Source organism: Syngnathus floridae, chromosome 11, assembly GCF_059516105.1.
Source record: "Syngnathus floridae isolate MCC-2025c chromosome 11, RoL_Sflo_1.0, whole genome shotgun sequence".
NCBI classification, from domain to species: domain Eukaryota; kingdom Metazoa; phylum Chordata; class Actinopteri; order Syngnathiformes; family Syngnathidae; genus Syngnathus; species Syngnathus floridae.
Genome location: NC_142423.1, coordinates 12952110 through 12973870, shown reverse-complemented (window position 1 = coordinate 12973870; position 21761 = coordinate 12952110). Strand labels below are relative to the sequence as shown.

At 44.1% G+C, this 21761-nt stretch overlaps 1 protein-coding gene across 5 annotated transcripts in view; it reads left to right on the top strand.

Moving 5' to 3' along the window:
* Positions 1-21446, top strand: part of cdh22 (cadherin 22) — a 110126-nt gene extending 88680 nt beyond the window's left edge. For all 5 annotated transcript variants that reach the window (XM_088389840.1, XM_088389839.1, XM_088389841.1 and 2 more), the window contains 8 exons: positions 810-991; positions 1612-1868; positions 3679-3815; positions 8180-8301; positions 12560-12677; positions 14792-14941; positions 15129-15230; positions 19665-21446. In XM_088389840.1, the coding sequence (XP_088245966.1) occupies positions 810-991; positions 1612-1868; positions 3679-3815; positions 8180-8301; positions 12560-12677; positions 14792-14941; positions 15129-15230; positions 19665-20203 (1607 nt within the window). In that variant the 3' untranslated portion in view covers positions 20204-21446. The remainder of the gene's footprint in view (positions 1-809; positions 992-1611; positions 1869-3678; positions 3816-8179; positions 8302-12559; positions 12678-14791; positions 14942-15128; positions 15231-19664) is intronic.
* Positions 21447-21761: the final 315 nt, after the last annotated feature.

Below are 21761 nucleotides of genomic sequence, written 5' to 3'. Positions count from 1 at the left end.
ATCAACATGGCAGTATTTCTAGCTCTTAAAAATGTCTATTAACCTTAGAAAAGAGGACTTATAATTTTGCTCAGCTTTTGTGAGTGCAAACATTGTGAACAAATAATGAAATAGCAGAGACTTCTATGGATGAGTTTTGTCAATAAGGCGGCCACTCTGGGCTTCTTATTTACCTCCTGCAGTCAAATGAAATGTCTCTTTAGTCCAAAACAAATGCTCCTCAAAGTAGCTAATCTTCCTGTTTGCTTATTGTGCAACTCCAATATAGGACACGAGGCATCTCCCAACAAAAACCTAGCACGTTTTCATTAGGCTCCAAGACTATTGTGACATCTAACAGGGGAATGCTACTGCGAACACACTGATTCTTTCTTTTTTTTCCCCAAAATATACTTTACTTCTGTTACAGCCTGAGGAGCAGAACCACTCTGGCCCGAATTGAACTCGATATGCCTCATTGTGCTTCTTTTGTATTCATAACTTTTTCATCTTGCTAGATCATGTTTGCGCTGTCGGAGGGCTAAACCTCACAAAGGTAATGATTTTGCTGCTCTGATAGACTCCAAATTGACTCCATCTTGGTAAAAAGGGGGCGAAAAGCAAGTCGAGTGCAGGTCCATAAATTCAAAGCTTTCTCATAATCGCCTCCCTCCAAACCATTTTGGTTTTTTGAATTTATTGACATTTGATACCAGTTTCAATACATCCAGTGCCAGGTTGCCCTTGCAGTATGCTACACGCAAACTGCTGCAGTCTTTTTTGTTTTTTGTTTTTATTAATTCTGTACCTGTGTCTGCTCCGGTCACTAGAGATGTACCAATTCACGGTGTCAGAAGGAGCTGCCATCGGCACGCCAGTGGGGCGTGTCATTGCTACCGACGCAGACATGGGGGAGAACACAGACATGAGCTACCTGATCCAGGAAGGAGGTGAGCTCTTCAGGGTGACCACCGACGCCACCACCCAAGAAGCCGTCGTCTCCATCAAGAAGGTATCAAAGCACCCCAAATACTTTATAATTGCCTGCAGAGGCCACAAGATGGTAGCTACTTTAGTTTAAATTATGCTCCGCAACTCACTTCAACGTAGTTCCTTGGCACCGAGATTTTCAATGACTATCAGTTGTCCTTATTTTGGTTCTTGAACTAATCCAAACTAAAAATTAGCCCAAAGGGGCTCTTTGGCTTGGTTATTGTGGATTATACCTGTCCCTACTTTTTCTTCCAAATTCAAGTGTTTTTACTTATATATTGTGGAATTTCAAAAGTCAAACACAATCTTCTGGTTGACTTCCAAGTTGTAATCAAGTTCATATATAAAAATGTAAACGTTGGCGTGGCTGCATTGCAATGTTTGATATCTTGACATTGCTGCAAACCCGTCCAGGAAATGGTGATACTTTTGTTGTAGCCCTATCCAGAGTGATCCAATATTTTTTGTGGGAAATGTGCGCAATTATTTGACTTATTTGTTACTCTATTTGTTTAATAAACGTGACAGCGGGGGTGAATTAGGTTTCCAGTGTTTTGGCTCAATATCTTCCTAATGAGGATGTCTGACAGCCAGAACTGAGACAAAACACATTTGCTTTTTTTTTTTCTCCCCCTACAGCCGTTGGATTTTGAGAGCAAACGCACACACAATGTCGTGGTCGAGGCCGTGAATAAGCACTTGGATCCTCGCTTCGTGGATCTGGGCTCCTTCCGGGATCAGACCATAGTCCGCGTCAGCGTGTCGGACGTGGACGAACCACCGCTCTTTCAGCCTGCCGACGGCACCGTCATGGAGGTGCAGGAGGATGCCAAAGTGGGAGCGCTGGTTGGCGTAGTCACCGCCCGAGACCCCGACGTGAAGAATAAACCTGTCAGGTATAAAAAGCCGCAAAGTGAGACAAGTGCGAAATGATGGATGCATTTCATGATGGATTTTGCATCCACTGTCCTTGAAACTTACTTGCACCTTGAACCACGCCTCCCCATTACCTTTTTTAATTAAATGAGCTAAGATGCTTGGCTTTTGCAATCAGCTGGTATACAGAACGCTAAGGACTTGCCTCTCAGAGCTGGACAGAGGCTATGGAAATAAGCTTTGATGAAAATAGTAATTTGCCTTGCAAAGAGCTTTGGCAATTTGGAAAAGTATCCATACCAGTGGGACCATGGAAGGCTCCTCCTTGGGGCAGCGGTGCAATGTTTGTTGCCAAAATTTCAAGTTATTCATTCATATGCAATGCAAAGCGTCTCGCCAAGGCTGAATATGATGACAGAAGTTTTTTGTCTTTCTGCATGCTTAACCGCATGTAAGTAAGATTTTTATTGGAACCAAATTTATATCATGAAAAATGGGCTTAAAAAGAACCCGCCGTCTACACAGGCAGCTGATTTCATCTCAAACTGCACAATGGATGGCGCTTCATCATCCGTCTGTTTTTTTTTCCCCTTCTATGATCGCAGTGGGTGATAAGAGACAGTATCGCTGCGTAATCTCCTGTACCAAGGTCTTGGGTTTACACCTGGAAAGAGCAATTGCGGGCCTCGGGAAGCTGGAGAGTAGATAAGGGCTAAGACAGTGTCGCTGACGGAGTGTAACACTCACACTCGCGGGGCCTGTGCAAATTACCTCCATTAAAAATGCATGAGGCGCCCGGGTTCCAGGTGTAATAAAGTACAACACACTGGCAGCGTTGTCGTTCACAGGCAGCCCGAAGCCTCGAGGCTACGTGCGCGCGTGCATGTGGGTTACATTTGCGCCCGTGTTTGCGTGTGCATTAGAAAATGAATGGGTGATTAAGTGGATGGGAGAAAGGGGAAAGCTGGCCAGAAGCCACCAACTGGGCTAAGTTGGCAAGCTCATGGCCTCTGGCGCACACAGTCGTGCACACACTCGGTAAGTCCTGCATATTAACGCAGCCCGAGCACGGGTGGGGTGGGTAAAAGAAACACACACACACACACGACGGCAGAATTTATAGCAATGCTTCCTGGGTGCTTTGCCACTAGCTTCAAATGGCTGCAGCTAAAAGCATTGCACATATTCCAGCAGGTAAATCAAACAGCTGGCAGACAGCTGCACCTGTCAAAAGATGAACCCGGATCGACAGCAGCTACGGGAGAGAAAGAGATTGCTGTCAAATTTTAAGAAGATAAATCCTTGTTTATGGTTTACGAGTGGGAGGGGGGTGCGCTTGTCGGTCAAGTTTTTGGTGCTGCAGCTTGGCGGATCAAAAGAAAAACGCTTTCATCAAAAAGAAGCAATTTATGTAAGGGTAAGACTGTTGCTTCTACACCGCAATCCATAAAAAAAAAATATTCAGTCTAGGTCCAAAGTAAGAAAAAGGGAAACCGAAAAAGCGTGGGTTGGTTGCAAGATATTGCCAGTTCACGTAGCTGACCTTGGCTGGCATTTATCTTTAATGCTCACTCGACAAACAAGAAGTACCAGAAGACTCAGTTGAACTATTTGTATCGATACCAAAACTAGATTGAGTACATGGAACGAGTCTTTTTCTGCCAACTGCGGAAAAAGGTTTCATCTAGCCGAAATGTTGTCTTAGTCATGCCAAGGTACATACGGAGCACAGTTCCATTTTTCTTTTTTTGTTTCCTGAATGCGAAACATGTCTTCCTGTATTCCTGTTCCCAAGCCCTCTTATGTATACGTCGTACGTGTCTGCTCCAGGTTCTCCATCGATCACAGCACCGACTGGGACATGATCTTTCAGATTAACCCCAACTCGGGCGCCATCACGCTGGAGAAAATTTTGGACCGCGAGGCAGCCGGCTGGCACAACATCACCGTCAAGGCCGTGGAAGCCGGTATGCCTCCTCAAGCTACTCATCTAATATTTGCATCCTCGTACATATCAAATGAGACATTATGACGAAGAGGGTGATTGCATTCGTCTCTGGCAACCTTTGTGAAAGTGTCTTAAATGTCATCTTCCCGTGTCAGCATGATTATCGGTGCAACTTTTTACATTCGTATTTGTGCTGTGATTGCCAGAGACATTTTCCATCTCATTACTTAAAGGGTAACCCGTGGCTGATGAGAGGAGCTCTTTGTCTCAAACTGGCTCTTGGGTCTAAATTATCGATGTGGGTGCTGAAATCGACATCAAATTTCCCACCATCCGATGTAGTACTAGAGAAGGCAGATTCTCCCCTTTTGCTAACTCGTTTCAGGAGCATATTGCTGCGTAGATTGTCAATCTATGCACATTTGTTTACCAGCTATTAAAAAGTCATTTATCTATCGTAAGTCCTTTTTAAGGCCACACACGCTACGGGGTCAACTCGTCTTGAGGACATTGTCAAAGCATGTGTCCCTCGACCTTTAATTACGCCGCACGTCCTTTTGCAACCTTTGAACTGTTGTATTACCGCTATCGAACCAGTGACAGGAGCTTTGCGACCGCGCTGGTCCGTCTGAGCTGCAGGATTAACCCAGACTAGGAAAGTGCAAGATGCACACTAAATGTCAGTGGGTACACAAGTGCATGAGGATGTGCTCCTTCTCCTCCAGCACGTACGTACGTGCGTCTTCACATTTATCCAATTAAAAGTTCTCCTGGTAGTATTTAGCACTTTCCCAAACACACCCAGCTAAGATAGACTGACATATAATTTTCTGATAGCAAGTATGATATCGCAGATCTGAAATATTCTTTTCCTCGTCTTACCCAGACAGGTTGGTTCACCCCGGGGATAGATAGCTCGCGAGATAGATGCAGGAGCAGTTGGAAAGTCTTTATCTCTTGCAGTGTTCAAGGGAAAAGTAGATTCACTACAGCATAAATTGTCTGTCTGGCAAATAAATGTGCGCAGTTGGATTTTTATAACATCAAAACATGATTCTGCCCAGTTAAAGCTTGAGCAGTGCGTGGGTATATCAGGAACATGTGTTTTTACCAAACGCAGAGTAAAAAACAAACAACTCTTTGTCTGACTCATCCGCCTGTGTGGGGTTTTGGTCAAACGGTGTCCGTCAGGTGAGCCCGTCGGCGCTTTGATGTCAATTTCTGTCGACGGTGGGTGGCGGAGCTGCAAAATTGTCAGCCTGCTCACATATCATCTTGTTTATCCTTATCGTGCGAACACAATATACGAATGTTTCAACAAGTAGGAGCCTAGATAACCTTGGCGTGTAGAAAAGATGTGAGTGAATTGATTTTTGCAGATGATAAAGAATATATGCCAGTGAGTACTTTCAAATATCTGTTCCTTGATGCATTGCAACAACACCGTATTGATGCTCATGTTGACAAAAAAAAAAAAACTACCTAATCATTTAGGGTCATGTGAAATACCCTCGAGTTTTTTGCCAAATTGCGATTCTTCTGTGGCATTCAATCAAATACTATTCATTGATTTTCTGAGAAGTGCAATGTCATTCGCTTGATGACGTTCAGCTTTCCCATTGGCATCTCCACAAAACATTTACCAAATATTGGATGTCATGGAAGAACAAGAAAAGAAATCAAGGCGGGTGCTTCAGCCACAAAGGTTACGCGCCTAGCGTAATGCTTCACCACTTGTCCCCATGACAAATTCAATCAAGAGGTCGCTGCAGCGGGATGAAATAGACAATTATCCGCTGTGTTGCTCCTCCAAAGGCCAGCAAGTAGTCCATCACGCTATACTCATGCCGTACAGGTTTCTACCTAATAGAGATATCTGGAAGAGGAAAAAAAAAAACCTAAAAAAAGACTCTAAAAATGACCGTGATTGTGAGCTGTATCGATTACTGATGTGACATTTGTGTGTTTATACTGTGCACAGTGGTAGAATGACATCATGCAACGGCGAAAATTCCAAGCCTAATGGCTGTATTGTGTACGGATAGGAGCACTTTTGTGAAAATCAGCAGTACACAATTCCCTGTCAAGATGTGCAAACATCATTCATAGAAGAATTTGCTGAATGAATTGATTGGCATTTTATCCCTCAATATAAATTTAGGCAATAATAAAACACATAGATTCCATGTATTGTACCAGTCCTGGACTGAGGTCTTGACTTTCAGTAGGAGGCTCGACACACACACGTCAAAAATGTTTTATTTTCCTTTCTCCACAATTGTCCAAATAATTTAGTGCCACTGTGCAGCACAGTGACTCCCCCGGAACATGCACAGCAGCTGGTGAGTGCCCAAAAAGATGCCAACAATCCACACAATCCTTTTCTTCTTGTCCAACAGCAGACATATTTAGAGCAGCACCACTTGGGCCACATGAATGAATCTGTCTCCCTCGACATTTTCAACCCCCCTTCCCTTGTTCCCATATAAGTGTAGGAAATTCTTAGTGTTTCATCTGTTTTCAATTGTGGAAATTGAAATATTTAATGTGTAACATGGGATGATTGCTGCTTTTCATTGCGGCTCAGCGGGGACGGCGACATAATGAGGAGACAAAATTAGCAGAACAGAAATGATATCTGTTGCCGGCGGAGCTCTTTCCGCCGTTTTGTTCTCACTGATACTCCGCCACAATGCGGCCCTGTTTCAAAAAAAAAAAAAAAAAAAGCTGCATTAACATGAGGATTATACTATTAGTGACGGCTAGGATTCTCATCAACTGCTGGCCCAAACAACTCAACATTGTATGTGCACCAGAGAGCTGCACAATGTCCCTACTGTGTCTATTCTAGTTTTGGCGTAGCCACTGAAGCCATATTTCTACCCCCCCCCCACCCCTCAAAACAATTTAATTGCTCTATTTGTAGGAATAACTTACAATAGTCTTTATTCTCTCGTCTTTTTTCTTCTTCTTTCCCCCCTCTTGGAAGACTCTCATTTTGGTGCGCTGATTGAATGCTGTGTTATTTATTACAAATGTCCTCTAATCAACCCGGATATCAAGACAACACCTGAAGCAAACATGACTCTCATTTAGCTCTCATTTCTTTTTAATGTTCAACCTGGAATTGTTTCACACACACGCACACACTATGTACATCAGCTTGTTTTTTTTTTTTTATAAGAGAGACTAAGCATCATGGGACCCCTCCTGTACGCTTTGTGAGGACACTGGACAAATGAAGATACAAGGAGATGTCACAGTAATTTGCAGCAGCTTTTGATTGTGCTAATTATATCGTCCTCACACCTCCCACGATGACATTTTCTTCCATTAGGCGTGCCGCCCAAGTGCATGCGTTCTTGCTCCTGTGTGATTTAGCCTAAATGTCCTGATGAATAAAACAAACGCCTTTGTCACAACGTGTTCCTCATACGCTCGGCATATTAGTGAAGCGCCGGATGCATAAATTGAAATAATTGGTCTCCACTTTATAACAAGAAAGCAAAGATAACTGCAGATTTCAAATGATGACAATCACGGCTAACTCGACTTGAAAGAAAACTTCTGAAACAAAAAGGAGAAAAGGATGAAGATATAGTATAGGTATATATATATTTTTTTTTTTAGATTTTTTTCTTCTCTGTTTAGACTACACTTTATGTCATCATATTAAGCAAAAATTATTATCATCTTTAGCATAGCTGACTTGTTTCGAGTGTAGGCCCGATGAAATATGGGAGCAATTGCCAGTTAAATGAGATTGAGTCATTTTCTGGGGGACACCCTGTTTTCTCGATATTCTGTTTATTAACTTTAAAATGTGACAATGAATATAATTGCAATCCTCCCAACGCCGCTCACAGATGCCTGAAGGTGTTTAGTGTGCAAATGGAGGAGGCGTCGCATTAAAAACCTAAACGAGTGAGCCACGCAGACGCTTTCTTCCGTACTGAAGAGTTTTGTCGCATTCCCTATGCCGCTTTTCCTTCTGCTTTCTTTACAGAACAAAACAGCCGCCGCTAGCATGTTATGTCCCCACTTATGACTTATTATCTGACAAACGGCATCTTCTGTCACCTCCAGGAGGGCCAAAGCGGCTTTCGTACTCTTAGCAGGTCAAATCGTAACGCATCCTTGTCTGCATCAGGCCGCTGTTGTAAAGTCAGCACGCCGGCACCGCTGCCCTCCTTTGTCAACGTCAGCGTTTTGACAGCGCCAAAGTGCTGCAGCTTCGCGCTCGCTGACTAACTTGTGAAATCGAATAAGCCCTTGCAGACAGCTGCATTGATTCGAGCGGAAGGCCAACAGAGATGTCACTGATGTGAGTTCGGCTCATAAACCGAGAGGAGACGCTCATTGCGCTTTCTGTTCCCCTTGTAGATAACCACACCATGGCGTCGCACTCGGCGGTGAGCATTCGGATCCTGGACGTCAACGACAATCCTCCTGAGCTGGCCTCCCCCTACGAAGTCTTCATATGTGAAGATGCCATGCCGGGCCAGGTAATTGTCTTGCCATTTCCAGCAGCACGATAGCAAAAATCACATTGGCTTTTGGATTCACAAATCCATCCAATTACTTCCCAAAAGGGTTTTGTTCTGTTTCTGCACAAGTGCTAATCCAGCAGGACAATCATTTGGCTAATATTTGGATCAAGCACATACCCATTTCTTCTTAAATGACAGAAATACTTTAAAATGTTAACATGAGCATTTTAGTCTGACGTTGGGATAAAGCTTTGTTTGTGAAACCCGAGTATACCTAATCTTGTGGGTGGTGCTGCTCAATATGTGCAAAAGAGCTGCATCAAAGTAGAGCCTGCATTAAAAAAAAAAACAGACATACAATGATTCAAAAAGTTGTGTAACCAGCGTGAAAAATCACAAGCACAGGTGAGACCATTTCCCGCGTTGAGGGGTTCTTGCTCTTTTCGCTGATAAGCATTAAAAATTCAAAGAGTTATTCGGGTGTTTTATGCTCCACACACCACGAGGAGAAATGCCTTGGGCTAAGTTGGACCTAATTACATGTCGAAAACAAAGGAGTAATTAAAAACAAGGCTTAAAAGGCAGCACAGCCTCCTTGCTGGATGCCGTACGTATTTACATGTGTAATGAGGCTCAGGTCTGTCCTCCTCTTGATCCACAGAGCTTTAAACGCTTTTCCAATTCCCACCGTCGCTCGCCACGTTAATTTTTTTCCTCCTTCGCCTACTGGAGGAAGCATGCATTAACCTTCAGCTTCTAATCGCAGAGTTGATTAGACGTCCTGCACCAAACACACTGGCCCGCAAGCGTGGTGCAAGTTAATCATACGAATAGTAGCAAATGCTTCGCTAGCAACTGTGAGCACCTGTGAAAGGCAAAAGGTTATTCGCATCCATTTTTACTTGTCTGTTGTGGCTTTTTATGGTGTTGTGGAGATGGCCGTGGCCGCGGCTGGGATTGAATGAAAATGTGTTTGCCTTTGGCCAAAGGCTTCCCGGCATTCATTTTCGGTCTCTGGGGAATTCACAAGATGGGGCCTGAGGGAAAACAATACTTTTTCCGCCTCCCTATTATTTTCATAGGTAACAGGGGTCCGACTGAAATGCCGTATGATTTAGGTCGAGGGATGGGTTGCGTCGGCGGAGCTTGCGGGTGTTCATAGTAGAGGAGATTGGTTGAAAGTAGGGAAGACAGAATGCTGCTCTTCTGTTACATTCAATTATTTCTTCTAAATTCCAAGACGACCAGTAATTACATGTACAAATATTTCATGTCATTTTACGCTTGCGCTGGAGGACGTGATGAAAGGTTTAATTATATTTTTTCTTTTGAATGAGTTTGTATACACATTTCAAAGGCCAACATCTCATTGAAAGTGGCATAAATGAAGAAAATATTTCCTTCCGCTTCAAGTCAAAATCAAATCATTTTGATAAGCTTCTCCTGCTTGCCTCACGCACCCGGAGAATGTTCACTCCTCTCTGTTCCATCTGGCTACTGTGAAAAGCAAAAATAAATAAAGAAATGCACGTTTGAAAGCATTGGCGCCACTTTTGTTGAGTGCCAAGCGTCTGAGGCCCGAGACGCTGGCAGAATGCATTGGAGCCCACACAACACCTGCTATATTTCACATCAACGCAAAGCAAATCAACTGTCAAATTGCCGGCGATGAGTTTCCAAACTTTTTTCACAGAAGGCTGCTCCAGGAATCCATGTTGTCGTTGCAAATGGTCCGAGACTCTCCCCTGGAGTGCGGCACATGGCTTCGCCATGATGCATGCCGCAGGTTCATTGCTCGTCTTCAGCTACGGTATCTTTAGTCTTTCACGGGTTCTTTGTTAGTGTACATTATCCTCATCAAAAAAAAAAATTATATTGAGAGAACTGGACGCCGAAATACTTTGGTTGCTTTAAAAGCCTGACATCACCCCCCCAAAAAATATGTTCTTATTCCACAGCAAGGGTTGTTTTGCAGCAATTCAAACAGGTTGGCATCTAGGAGGGGACACGCCCACCACCAGTTTCAGTTGTTAAATTACAATTTGAAGCGAATAATTCCAATCAATTCATTGAAAATGCCATCCTGACAGAGTGCTGACATGGACTTCCTCGGTACTTACCGACGTTAGCATTGACCGCAGCTACCTCGGCTCTCAGAAACACTCAATACCGGCCTTATTAGTTAAGCTCCTCTTAGTCAAACCAATATGAATCCAAAGTGCATTCGAATGATTTTACCAAAGCAGAGAGCCTTGCCACATCAAGAAGACAGTTTAGGCCCTAAATCAAGAGGAATAATACTCTATTTAAGAACAACACATCCATTCATGAACAGAATGTTCTTATATCTTCGGTAACTTTAGGAAGTGACTAAGAAAAAATGCAGAATTCTCTGAAAACAACAACTTCAAATTACACCTTCAATTTCTAACTTGGTGTGACTTTCGAATTGTTTCTTGTTTTCACCCTGCCACTAGCGATTGTATTGACAAAAGCCGTCAGAGATGAATGTCCCATCTATCATTTCATGTCTGGCTATTTCGTTATTGGCTGCGTCCCGTGGCTCCCCTGAAATGGAAACGCCTTTGCGTCCTCTCGCAACCTTGAGCGGTCACACAGGTCCCCGGTAAGGCAGGTTGCACTTTTGGGAAAGTCTCCCCCTCTAGCTTTCCAACCCAATGAGGAGATTTAAGAGGGTCAGGAAAGGGGAGCGGCGGATAGAAATCTAATTAGGTGATTGTGCTTGAGGGAGCTGTGCAGGCTGCTCGATAAACTCCCACACAACCAGCGCTCACCTCCTCTTCCGTCTTCCTCCTCCTGTAAAGAGGAGAAAAGACTCATCAAACCCACTGTGTCATCTGCCGTTGTCTCACCGTGTTTAGTTGAAATTCTTCATTCTTCTTCCTTGAGATTCGTTAAGATTGCTTGCAACCTTGCTGGTGGCTGGTTTTCCTGGCAGCGAATTTTGGTTGGCCCGCCCGCAGACGACGCCTTGAGACTAGAGCCCCTGCTGAGGACTCTGATGTCGAAAACAGATCAAGGCTCACTTCATACATTTCTTCAAAAGATATTACAGCATTCATCTCTCGGCTCGAGCCAAATTCCTGCTTATGACATCCCATCCCCCCCTCCCCCACTTTCTGACTTGCATAAACCTGAAAAGGCTTTGGAGAATGATGAGAAGAGGGAGACCACGTCTGTTTTGGCAGAGACTTTTTAGCTTGTATGGATCAAAGAGGAGTTTGTTGGTTGTGCGCGACAGATCACACACAAAATATTGGTGTGCACTGAGGGACTGGCGTCTTTATTAAAGGACCGCGTTGCTATTTCAAAACGTCTTTATATGGCTGGCCGCGTAGTTGTTCGCAAAACGCAGCTGGCGTACGATCGGCTGCTGTTAAATCATCAGTCACACGTGCCCTGTGGTTAAATGCCAAACCATTCCGTCTACTGGGACGGGCTTCATGAAATGTCAGAGAGGTATGGTGCAGCAATCCACTAACTTGGCAAGTGCAGGTGGCGAAGAAAAAAAAAACATCTTTGAGAACAAGAAGATGGCATTCATCGACGCAATATCAATTCTTCAAAATAATTGTTCCCATTTCAATCAATGCGGGACTAGTTCTTCAATAACTCCACCAATCTATTCAAGCGAAGGCACTGCATCGTCTCTCCATTTTGGTCGGACATTCCGACGAATGTTTCGTGGCTGACTGTGTCGTGCGCCTGCAGAGAATTCAATGGTGTGTCGTCCGCACAGAAGTTGAATGAATTGTCACCGAGCCTCTCCGGGGTTGTTTTGATGTCTGTGCAGCTCACTGCAAATGGTATCTCATCTCATTGTGTCCACGCAGAGATCTCCAAATTGGATCACAGTTGAGTTTTATCTTTGAATGCGGATCACTCTTCTTATAGAAGATTGCTGGACGACACCCCGACCGCGTTCTGTGCCTTTCATTTCCTCCCATCCTTTTATATTGCAGGTGCATTTTGCTTCTTGCTCAAGTGAAGACGGCAGTTTCCTGTCGCTTTATGTAGCGGGAAGCCTTTTAGTGGGCCGTTTTAAGAGTTTGGCCCCTGTCTATTTGTTATCATGCAAATTTCTTCTGAACTACTTTGCTGACTTTAGGTATTCACTAAAAGCCATTCAAGCTCTTCAATGATGTCTCTAAAATGCGGTGGCATTGTTTACTCAATTTGAATGCTACCAGTGTGTGATTTTAACCTTTCTCACAGAGCGTTTTATCTTTCTTCCATTTGCTCCTCTCCGCAGATAATTCACACCGTCAGTGTGGTGGACAAAGACGAGCCACAGACCGGACATCACTTTTACTTCACGCTGGCTCCGGAAGCCTCTGGCAATCGACACTTTGACCTTTGGGATGTCCAAGGTGACAATGTGTGAAAGTTTCTGTTTGAGAAGAATGGAGAAGCTTAAATCATCATTGGAAATGACATCAGTCAAAACACTTTGCACAACGATAGACATACATACAATAATATCATCTTTGAATAGAATGTAAAGAGTTAGGAGATGCAACAATGGCGTGATAGGCAGTCGACGATCAAATAGTAGAGGTGGCTTTATTTTTGTATAAATAGAACTTGTGGGCCCTTGCTGAATTTTACAACCATTTGTCTCCAAGCCATTCAAAATTCATTTTTATATAACATGCCCCCTTCAAGTTTGTTGTATTTGTTGGAGTCGTACATAATGGCCTAGTTCCCCAAGTTGTTGCGTGTAAAAGTACGCAAACCACAGCTTAAATGACAACAACCATTCCCCAACAAATATGATTGACAGCCCAAATAAATAAACACCCTGAGCGACTATTTTCCAACTTTAGACGAGACGTCGTTTATCGCTGCGCCACGGATCCTTTCGCCCGTTTCACGTTGTCGCCCCGCCCGCAAAACAAACAACAACACGTGGGCAGATCCTCGATTAAAGTCACGGATTTAAGCCGACGTGACACGCGGCTAAATCAAGATTGATGTGACACCGGGGAAATGTCACGGGAGCAGCCTGAGCGATGGGGAAATGTCACGGCGCTGGCTCAAGTTGCGAGCCAGGCCCGTTGCAGCCCAAGCGTGAACCTGCACGCAGGCACAAATGGCCAGCACGATGCATCCCACGAGCTTCTTCAGCTTTGTATACACACACACGCATGCTAACACACACAGCAAGTGCTTGCGGGACACGGTGTGCGTGTGTCTGATTAAATACATGTAAAGGTTACACATAGCACCAATCAAACACGTGTTTGTTTACATTTTGTTGAAGGTAGGCCAGGTAGCTAATCAAAAACATTCACACAATAGTGAGCCTTGTATACCCAAGTGAGAATGGAGGGGAGGGAGCGAGGGGGGTGCACAGACTTTGTAATCCTCCCACCCGTTCTCGTTATTGGCCTCTCCCGTGTCTCCTCTGGTGGACACATTTGTCAACCTGTCACTTTCAATCTGTCGCATCTTCTCCTCCTCATGCCGTGTGCGGGGCCTCCGCACACACCATGATGAGAGACGAGAGCCCCCATTCCGCCACACACACACACACACACGCACACACTCTCCTCCCGCCCCCACTTACCTATCACCAACACCATTGCCACCATCTCGCTGATAAACACTCTTAATGTTGTCAGCGGTCGTCAGGAAACACAAACACGGCTGATTCCTGACATGCCACTCAAGGCAACAAACGTGACTTGAAGCAGTTCGCTTGATTCGATTAAGTCATTTTTAATTGCATTCGTTTTGATAGAGTTAAGCTTGGGCCGTTATGCGTGACCACTTTTCATGTTTCATTCTTTTATCCGCATACGCACTTCCAAAATATTTATGGATCTTGTTTTCTAATTTTAATATTGAATTTTATATTAATGTACTTTCCAAATAATATATACATTTTAAAATTCCCAAAACATTTGGTAATATATAGCACTACTCTTTTGGGTGGTGCCTTTAAGAGAACGACAAAAGCTGGCATGTCAAAATCCAAAGGAGAACTTCGGGGTCATCATGTTCGTGTGCACGAGCGCTAATAGAGAGATCGTCGTCTTTGCGTACCAGAAGTGCGCCGGAGCTGCATGGATAATGGTGATGTACGTTCTGGAAGATGGATTGCTCGATATCTCATATGCAAGTGCGCCCACCAAGCCGCTCAGACTCTATTTGTCAAAGCCTCCGACGGAATTCTCATCCATCCATCTATGTCTCCAGGATGAGCTTTTCACACATAGCACTGATGTTTAACTTCTGTTTATTCTGCTCATTTTCTCCCTTGCCTTCATGTTTGTTTAAGGGAGCATGATAAATGTTGCAACCATGGAAGCTTTCTCCAGAAAACATCATGTTGATCATCATCTCTGCCGTTGTCATAGCAACCTTTGTCCACCTGCTGTAGCGGTCTCTCATCCTGCTGGAACAAGAGTCTTTGAAAGCTCATCACTGTCCGAAACGGCGAAATAAATATGTCTCCTTTTACCCCTTCGACGCAACCTAGACACCACCGCCGGTATCCGGACGCAGCGGTCAGGCTTCAACCGGCACGAGCAGAACGTCTACTTCCTGCCCATCCTGGTGGGTGACAGCGGCCCCCCCTCGCTCAGCTCCACGGGCACCCTGACCATTCACATCTGCGGCTGTGACACAGGTGAGCACCCTTAGCAGCAATCACCATCACCATCGGCCGGGCTGAAAGGTCATCTGGGTTGTTTTGCTTTTTGCACACAATTTGTTAGCTGCTGAAGGCGACACCACAAAGGAGGGTCACAATTGTAAATGAACTTCGATGCAATGTGATGATTATTTTATTGATCGTGCATTATGTTCTTTTACAGCTGGAACCATCCAGTCCTGCAACGCTACGGCCTATGTCATGAGTGCAGCTCTCAGCCCCGGGGCACTTATCGCACTGCTGGTGTGCATGCTCATCCTCATCGGTAAGCCAATGGATGAATTGAGGTACTCATGAATGTATGCCGGAGTACGTAAACGGGTGGGCGACGGATTGGCTAAGTACACTTCATTAGGGTGAGCCAGCGGTGGTCAGGTCAACTACTCACCAAGAGCAGTGGATTTCTTAAGGGGGCTGCGCCAGTTAAAGCGTGAAGCCGCACACATATTGATTTTCCATCTTGATCGAGGCGTGATGCAAGGGAAAAATGGCATGTGTGTGCTCACAGATTTTTATTGTAGTTAATGACATGTCAGAAAAGTCCCAACAACATTCCTCACAAACAGATGCTCTTTTTCTTAAGCCGAACAATGTCAACGGCTGTCTGGCCTTGGCGGAGATCAGTCTTCTATTGTGAGCTATTCACTTTCTTTCTTACTGAGATTGTGTGAAAGGAGCAACCCTGTTGACACTGGCAAGACTTTACAAGCGCTTATACGAGCACAAACATGTCGTACACGCCGAGACCTGTACGATTCCGTGTTGTTCTGCGTGAACTTTTCATGAATACTCTTATTCTGAATAGTCTTTCCCCTAGAGGTGAGCGCACCTGAATGATGGATGATGCAACGCCCCGCCGTTCGCAAGTGTGACTCAGAGCGCTGTCAGTGTCTTGTAAAGAGCTCGTCCTAATGAGACTTGTTATGAATATGCCTCCATTAAGCAGAACATTTTCTCGGGCGCAGAGCATCACTTATTCATCATCTTTTTAAAGACATCCACAAACACGTTGCCCGTATGTCGAGCGCGGTCTCTGCTTGCTATTCAACTCGGCTGTGTTTTGTGGGCCACATGCACTCCAAGACCCCGAAGTATTTGCCATGAGATGCTCGTCACAAATACGCAATACAAAACCATGTATGTTGTTTCTGCTTTTTCTGAGAATTTAGTGGATATTGAGCACTTACGCATTAAAAAAAAATGGATAACATTCACAGAACCATTATTAGATACTCCCGACCAAATCTTTCTTTTTTATTGTTTTTCTATAGAACTTTATTTTTTAACCATTTACTAAATACTTCAAAACAAATTGAATTTTTTTTTTTTTTTTGTATTGGGTTTCAATAGAGGTTTCAATTAATGTTTAGAAACCCTCAAGATGGGTTTCTGCTTGTGGAGGTTGACCAAAACATGGCTGAAAATATTAAATTTGTATTCAGTATACACTACTTGTACAGAACACAAGCAGTGCTGGAGTAACAAATTGGGCCATCTGTAAATGAACTTAACTGCGTTAGTATGAGAAAACACTCAGATATTTACATTGCCGCATTGAGTGTAAACATATGAGCAGTTGGACTTTTTTTTTTTTTTTTGCTCGACTGTTCCATTTAAGTGCGTGAGTTGTTCTTGGCGCCATTACATCAATGCCACTGGGGCTGACTGATTGGTTGAAAATGGAGTGGAGCGTCTTCGCAAAGCACTTCCGAGCAGCCCAAGTCACAGGAGCGTTAATGTGGCTTAGCGGCAGCATCAGTAGCAGAGCTTGAGCTCACTTGACTTTTGTGTGGTGAGGTGTCATATGCTATCAGCACCTGATATACGTATCACATTGATTTTATATTCAAGTAAATGAAGTGACTGAGTTCCGACCCGTACCTGTCTCTTTCTCCAAATCAACCGAGATAGGCCCTAATGAGGATAAGCTCAATAGAAAATGGATGGATGGATTATTCTGAGACTGCACGCTCGATTGCAGTGTGTAACTTGTCTATACACAAACAACAGCAGTTACTTCAAGCGGGCATCTTCACGCTCCTGCGATGGGACCACCTCACTTGTCGGCCGAAAATGAAAACAAATTTGTCCCTAATTACTTTACAAACACACCGTTCCTCCGGCCGGCGTGATGAATCGGCGGCGCTGGCGCACCGCAGCATCTGCATGCCTCAGGTCTAATTAACTCACCATCTGCTGGCGATGAACTTCCGGGTAGGGCGGCGCAGAGCAGCCCGGGGGCAAATTAACCGCCTTGTCAAGAGTGCTTATCGCAACAGCTGTATACGTGCTTGGGAGGGATACGAAGATTTGTGTGGACGAGGGCAGAAGGGTCACGTGATTCCTACTTGAGTTGCAAAGGGGTGGAACATTTCTGGTAAATTTCCTTGGGATGTTGGGAAATAAATACAAATAAAATAACACTGTAAATAACTTGAACACAGTTCAAGTTACTGTGTGGCTAATCGGCAGCGCTGCCGTGCTATCGGCAAGGGTTTGTCACGAGGTTAAATCCGCCGCGTCCGATCTATTTGCACAAGAAGCATCTGCACAAGCCGATGGAGTCGAGAGTGTTTTTCTCGTCCCTGCTAACACTTGCCTCATTAGAGCTGAACTCAACGTGCCAGCTTTAGTATGCGCCGAGGTGAGCGCTACAATTCACCTCACGACCCCCCCCCCCCCCCCCCCACACCACCCCATCAAACCCCCGTGGCAATTAACTCGGTCCATTCACGGCGGAGAACAATAAACACAATTGTTATAGGCAGGGCCTTCCCAGTGGAGCCCAACAAACAATACGAGCTGAATGTGATTGGATGTTATCAGCCAGAAGCGGTGTGTAGTGTCCATATTCCAAGTTCAGTAAGGCTGCTTCTCACCTCACAAGACTCCTTAGGTGAGCAGGAAAGGGAACGTTTGCAGCTTTTACACACACTGTCATTATCAGCGATGGCTGAGATGATTTTCTTCCAAAGTGTGGGGAATTTGGTGGAAATCAGACAAAATGTCTTGGACAAGTTGCTCTTTGCGGGAGTCCTAGAAATAGCCAAAAATGATTCTCAAATGGCCACTTAAACTCAAATTCAGGGCATGGGTTCTGGAGACTTTTTTTTTGTGGGTAATAGCATGTCAGGCAATGTAACTTTGAAAAAAAAATCCTTAGCATGAGATCACTTTTAAAAAAGAAATAGCTAGCGAGAAATAGCAAAAGTTATACTAAATTGCCCGCTTGAAAAAAGAACTACTGCAGACATTTAGGTTGTGTTTGACTACAGTGCTTCTTTTTAGGCTAGTGTATATTTTTACTGAAAAATGATTGGCGTCCACCCCTATAGGACCAAAGACAAATGATGGAAAGATTTGAACTTCCGGGGCTACCTTGAACTTTTCCATCTAAGAACGGCACTATGCAGATTCCCCGGACAGCCACAGCTGATGCTCTGGCCGCGCTGGTTGCATGTTTCGTCGTTTGTCTTTGTGTTGGCGGGTTCACGGCATCAAATGCCGCGCAGCCGTCTGGGCCTGAACCCGCTGTGTTATTTATAGTCGTTTTATCTCCGCCAGCATTCCAGGCATTGATTCCCGAAGATGCATCGAGGCGCCCGATGGGTAATGATCTGTTTCTGCTGGCATCCTTTAATTGTTCAACTCTAAAGCCAACCAGATGCAAGTCAACTCACAGTCAATGTAGTTGTTTTAAACGACATGTTAGGAATAAACAACATGTATTGCCAAAGAAAACAGATAGTTAGAGTGAAATGGCAATTTGAATGTGGCATTTTGGGACACTGGAATAATGTGAGCACTAAGTGAACCTGAGCTGTGCTCTCGTGTCTTATCTTGTGTATGTTCGTCATAATCACAAGTAATCTTTGTGCTCTTTATGCTTATTTGGCTCATTTAAAGTGCTGATGCATCCTCACAGTTTTACTTTCTTCAGGCTTGAATGAGTATTGATATAAAGCTCCTCCCTCCCCCTTTTTAAAGTCAATTAAATCATATATTTGGGCGAGGCTGCAAAATCAATGCTCATGCATTTCAAGAGGAAAAACTTGACAATACACTGAAATGCCCTTACTCTCCCCCTCCCATTTTGCTGTGTGTGTGCTCAGAGAAGTCTAAAAAATTACAATGCGGCGCTCATTGGAAAATCCATCATGCTCAGGGCATGTTTTTATACAACACAGACTATTACCTACGTATGTTCCGTCAATGTTCTTTCAGTTTGTTTCCAAATCAGAGCTCCCCAAAGTAGACTGATTGAACAAAGTTATTGGACTGAGACAACCACCAGAAAATGATGATGATGATGATGATAGAACTTTATTCATCCCACAGCAGGGAAATTTACTTGTCACAGCAGCGCATACGAGTGCAAGAATACAAGTGCCAACATTTCCAAAATACAAAAAAAGTGTTAAGAAGTGTTCATTTGAAACCTACAGACTGGATAGAAACAACAGGAAAAAGACGGCATAAAGATAACGAGATCATGTCTCATCATCGTCTTCTTCATTAAATGTGCCTCTTGAGCACAAAAGCTTGCCCACCCCTAACCATCGGTTTTCCCTTTGTCCCCTGTAAGGTTTGATTCAGACGGGTTGATGATTAAACCTCCATCCTTGAGGCGAGATGTTTTTTCGGACCGTCCTTCTACTGAATCTCTCGTAACCCTTTCTCCCTCCCCCCTTCCCCTCAGTCCTCGTCTTGCTCATCCTGACTCTCAAACGCCACCGGAAAGGCCAGCGGATGGCTGAGGACGAGGAGGACATGCGGGACAACGTCATCAAGTACAATGACGAGGGCGGCGGTGAACAGGACACTCAGGCCTACGACATGAGTGCCCTCAGGAACCTCTACGACTTCCCCGAGTCCAAGAGCGGCGCCGCCTCTGCCGACTCGGTCCCGGAAATCCACACGCTGCCGCAGTGGTTTCAGGCGAACCGTTTAGCGGGCGGGGCGGCGGAATCGTGCTCGGCCGCTGACTTCTCGCTCTTCAAAGGTTACATCCGCAAAAAGGTGGAGCAGGCCGACGCCGATCTGTCGGTGCCGCCGTATGACTCGTTCCAGACGTACGCCTTTGAGGGCACGAGCTCGCCCGCCCTGTCGCTCAGCTCCATCCACACACTGTCCACCACGTCCGATCAGGATTTCTCTTACCTCAGTGACTGGGGGCCGCGATTCCGGCAGCTGGCGGGCTACTACGCGCCGGGAAAACCCGATGAGGACGGGTCCTAGCAGAGCGTCCCACCCTGCCGAGAGACTTCTTCTTTATTCTCCTCTTTCTTTATCCAGTGTTCTCCCAAAACACACCACGGAAAGACCTCCTTATCTCACTTGGTGTCTCTGACCCGGTTTTAGCTTTCCTGAGGGACTTTATTTGGGAATTGAGTGTGACAGGCGTGAGAGAAAAGAGATGTCAGCTTCACGGAATTGCCGTACAAAAGGAGAAAGCAGCAGGAAATATTCCTGTAAATCTTTGAAAGCAGCAGGAACATCTCAGTGTGTCTCGCTCTATGTGGATAAAAGTAGTGGGACACACATTTTCTTCAATGAGTTTATCAATTAGGAGAATTTTCAACACAGGTTAGGATAATGGGCCTCGAGGGTTGAACTGTGACACCTGTGGTGGAGAAGAAAAAATCCACACTCCATAGTTTGCACACCATTGTTTTGTTTAAATGGTGCCAATATCAACAGAAGGTCATGGACATTACACATTGAGCATGTCAAGAACCACATTTAAGAAGAAGAAAAAAAAATCAAGTGTCCCAATATTTTTGTCCACTTCGTGGTCACTCTCAGATGGGTGGCATCATTTGGTCTTTTTTGTTTTCACACTGGATGCCACAGAGAGACAACCCTTGAAAAAACTGATATTTTTTCAAGGGTCGTTGCTATTTATCTATTTATTTTCTTTTGTATTTATTTATTTCCACAGACTAAATGGAATTTGGTACCAGAAGGGAAATAAAAAGACAAAAAAAAAACAAGAAATGAAGGTCGTGTAACTTTGGACTATATTTGAATTTTCTTTTTTTTTCTATAAACTCTTTTGTGAAAAACATAATGCGAGATGGATGGTTTGTAAAAAAAAGAAAACAAGGAAGAGAACATTTCTTTGCCTACTTGTGTTTTTGGATGGGGGTGCAAAACAATTTTTAAGTTGAATTTTTTTGTCGTTGTTCTTTCAGTTGACAAAGCTAATTTGAAACGCAAATATTGCAAACATTTGAATTACCAATTTGATGTTCTATTATTTTGTTCGTGTGTTTTAAAAAAAAAGTTAATATTGTATCATGAAATGTTTACTTTGCACTTCATTTTATGTACATGAAGGGACAGCGGTTTAAAGGTACGATGACTAAGTGGTCGCATCCTCCTTCTACCTTCAACCTGTAATTCATGTTGACCTCAATGTATGGAAAACTGATCAAAAGAGGGAAAAATCCAAATAAATATTTAATTTTTTGATAAAACATATTTGTGTGGACTCAGTTAAATTCACAAACTTGCATGGTTATTTTCCCTTGCAATACTATCTTAAAAAATTTACTCGCGTAATTTGCAGTCAGTAAATTACTTTTTTTTTTTTTGTATTGTTTTAAAAAAAATACTTTATCATTTTACATTTACAAGTTTACTCCCGTCATGTGGATTCACGTGCATTTGATTATCCATCATCATCCATTTGCGATGAAGTCTCCTGAGTTGCGAGTCTCTGTGCAGCTCCAATGTGTGTCTTGTCAGAGGGGAAGGATTCACAGATGGATCCTGGACGGAAACAAACGGAGCA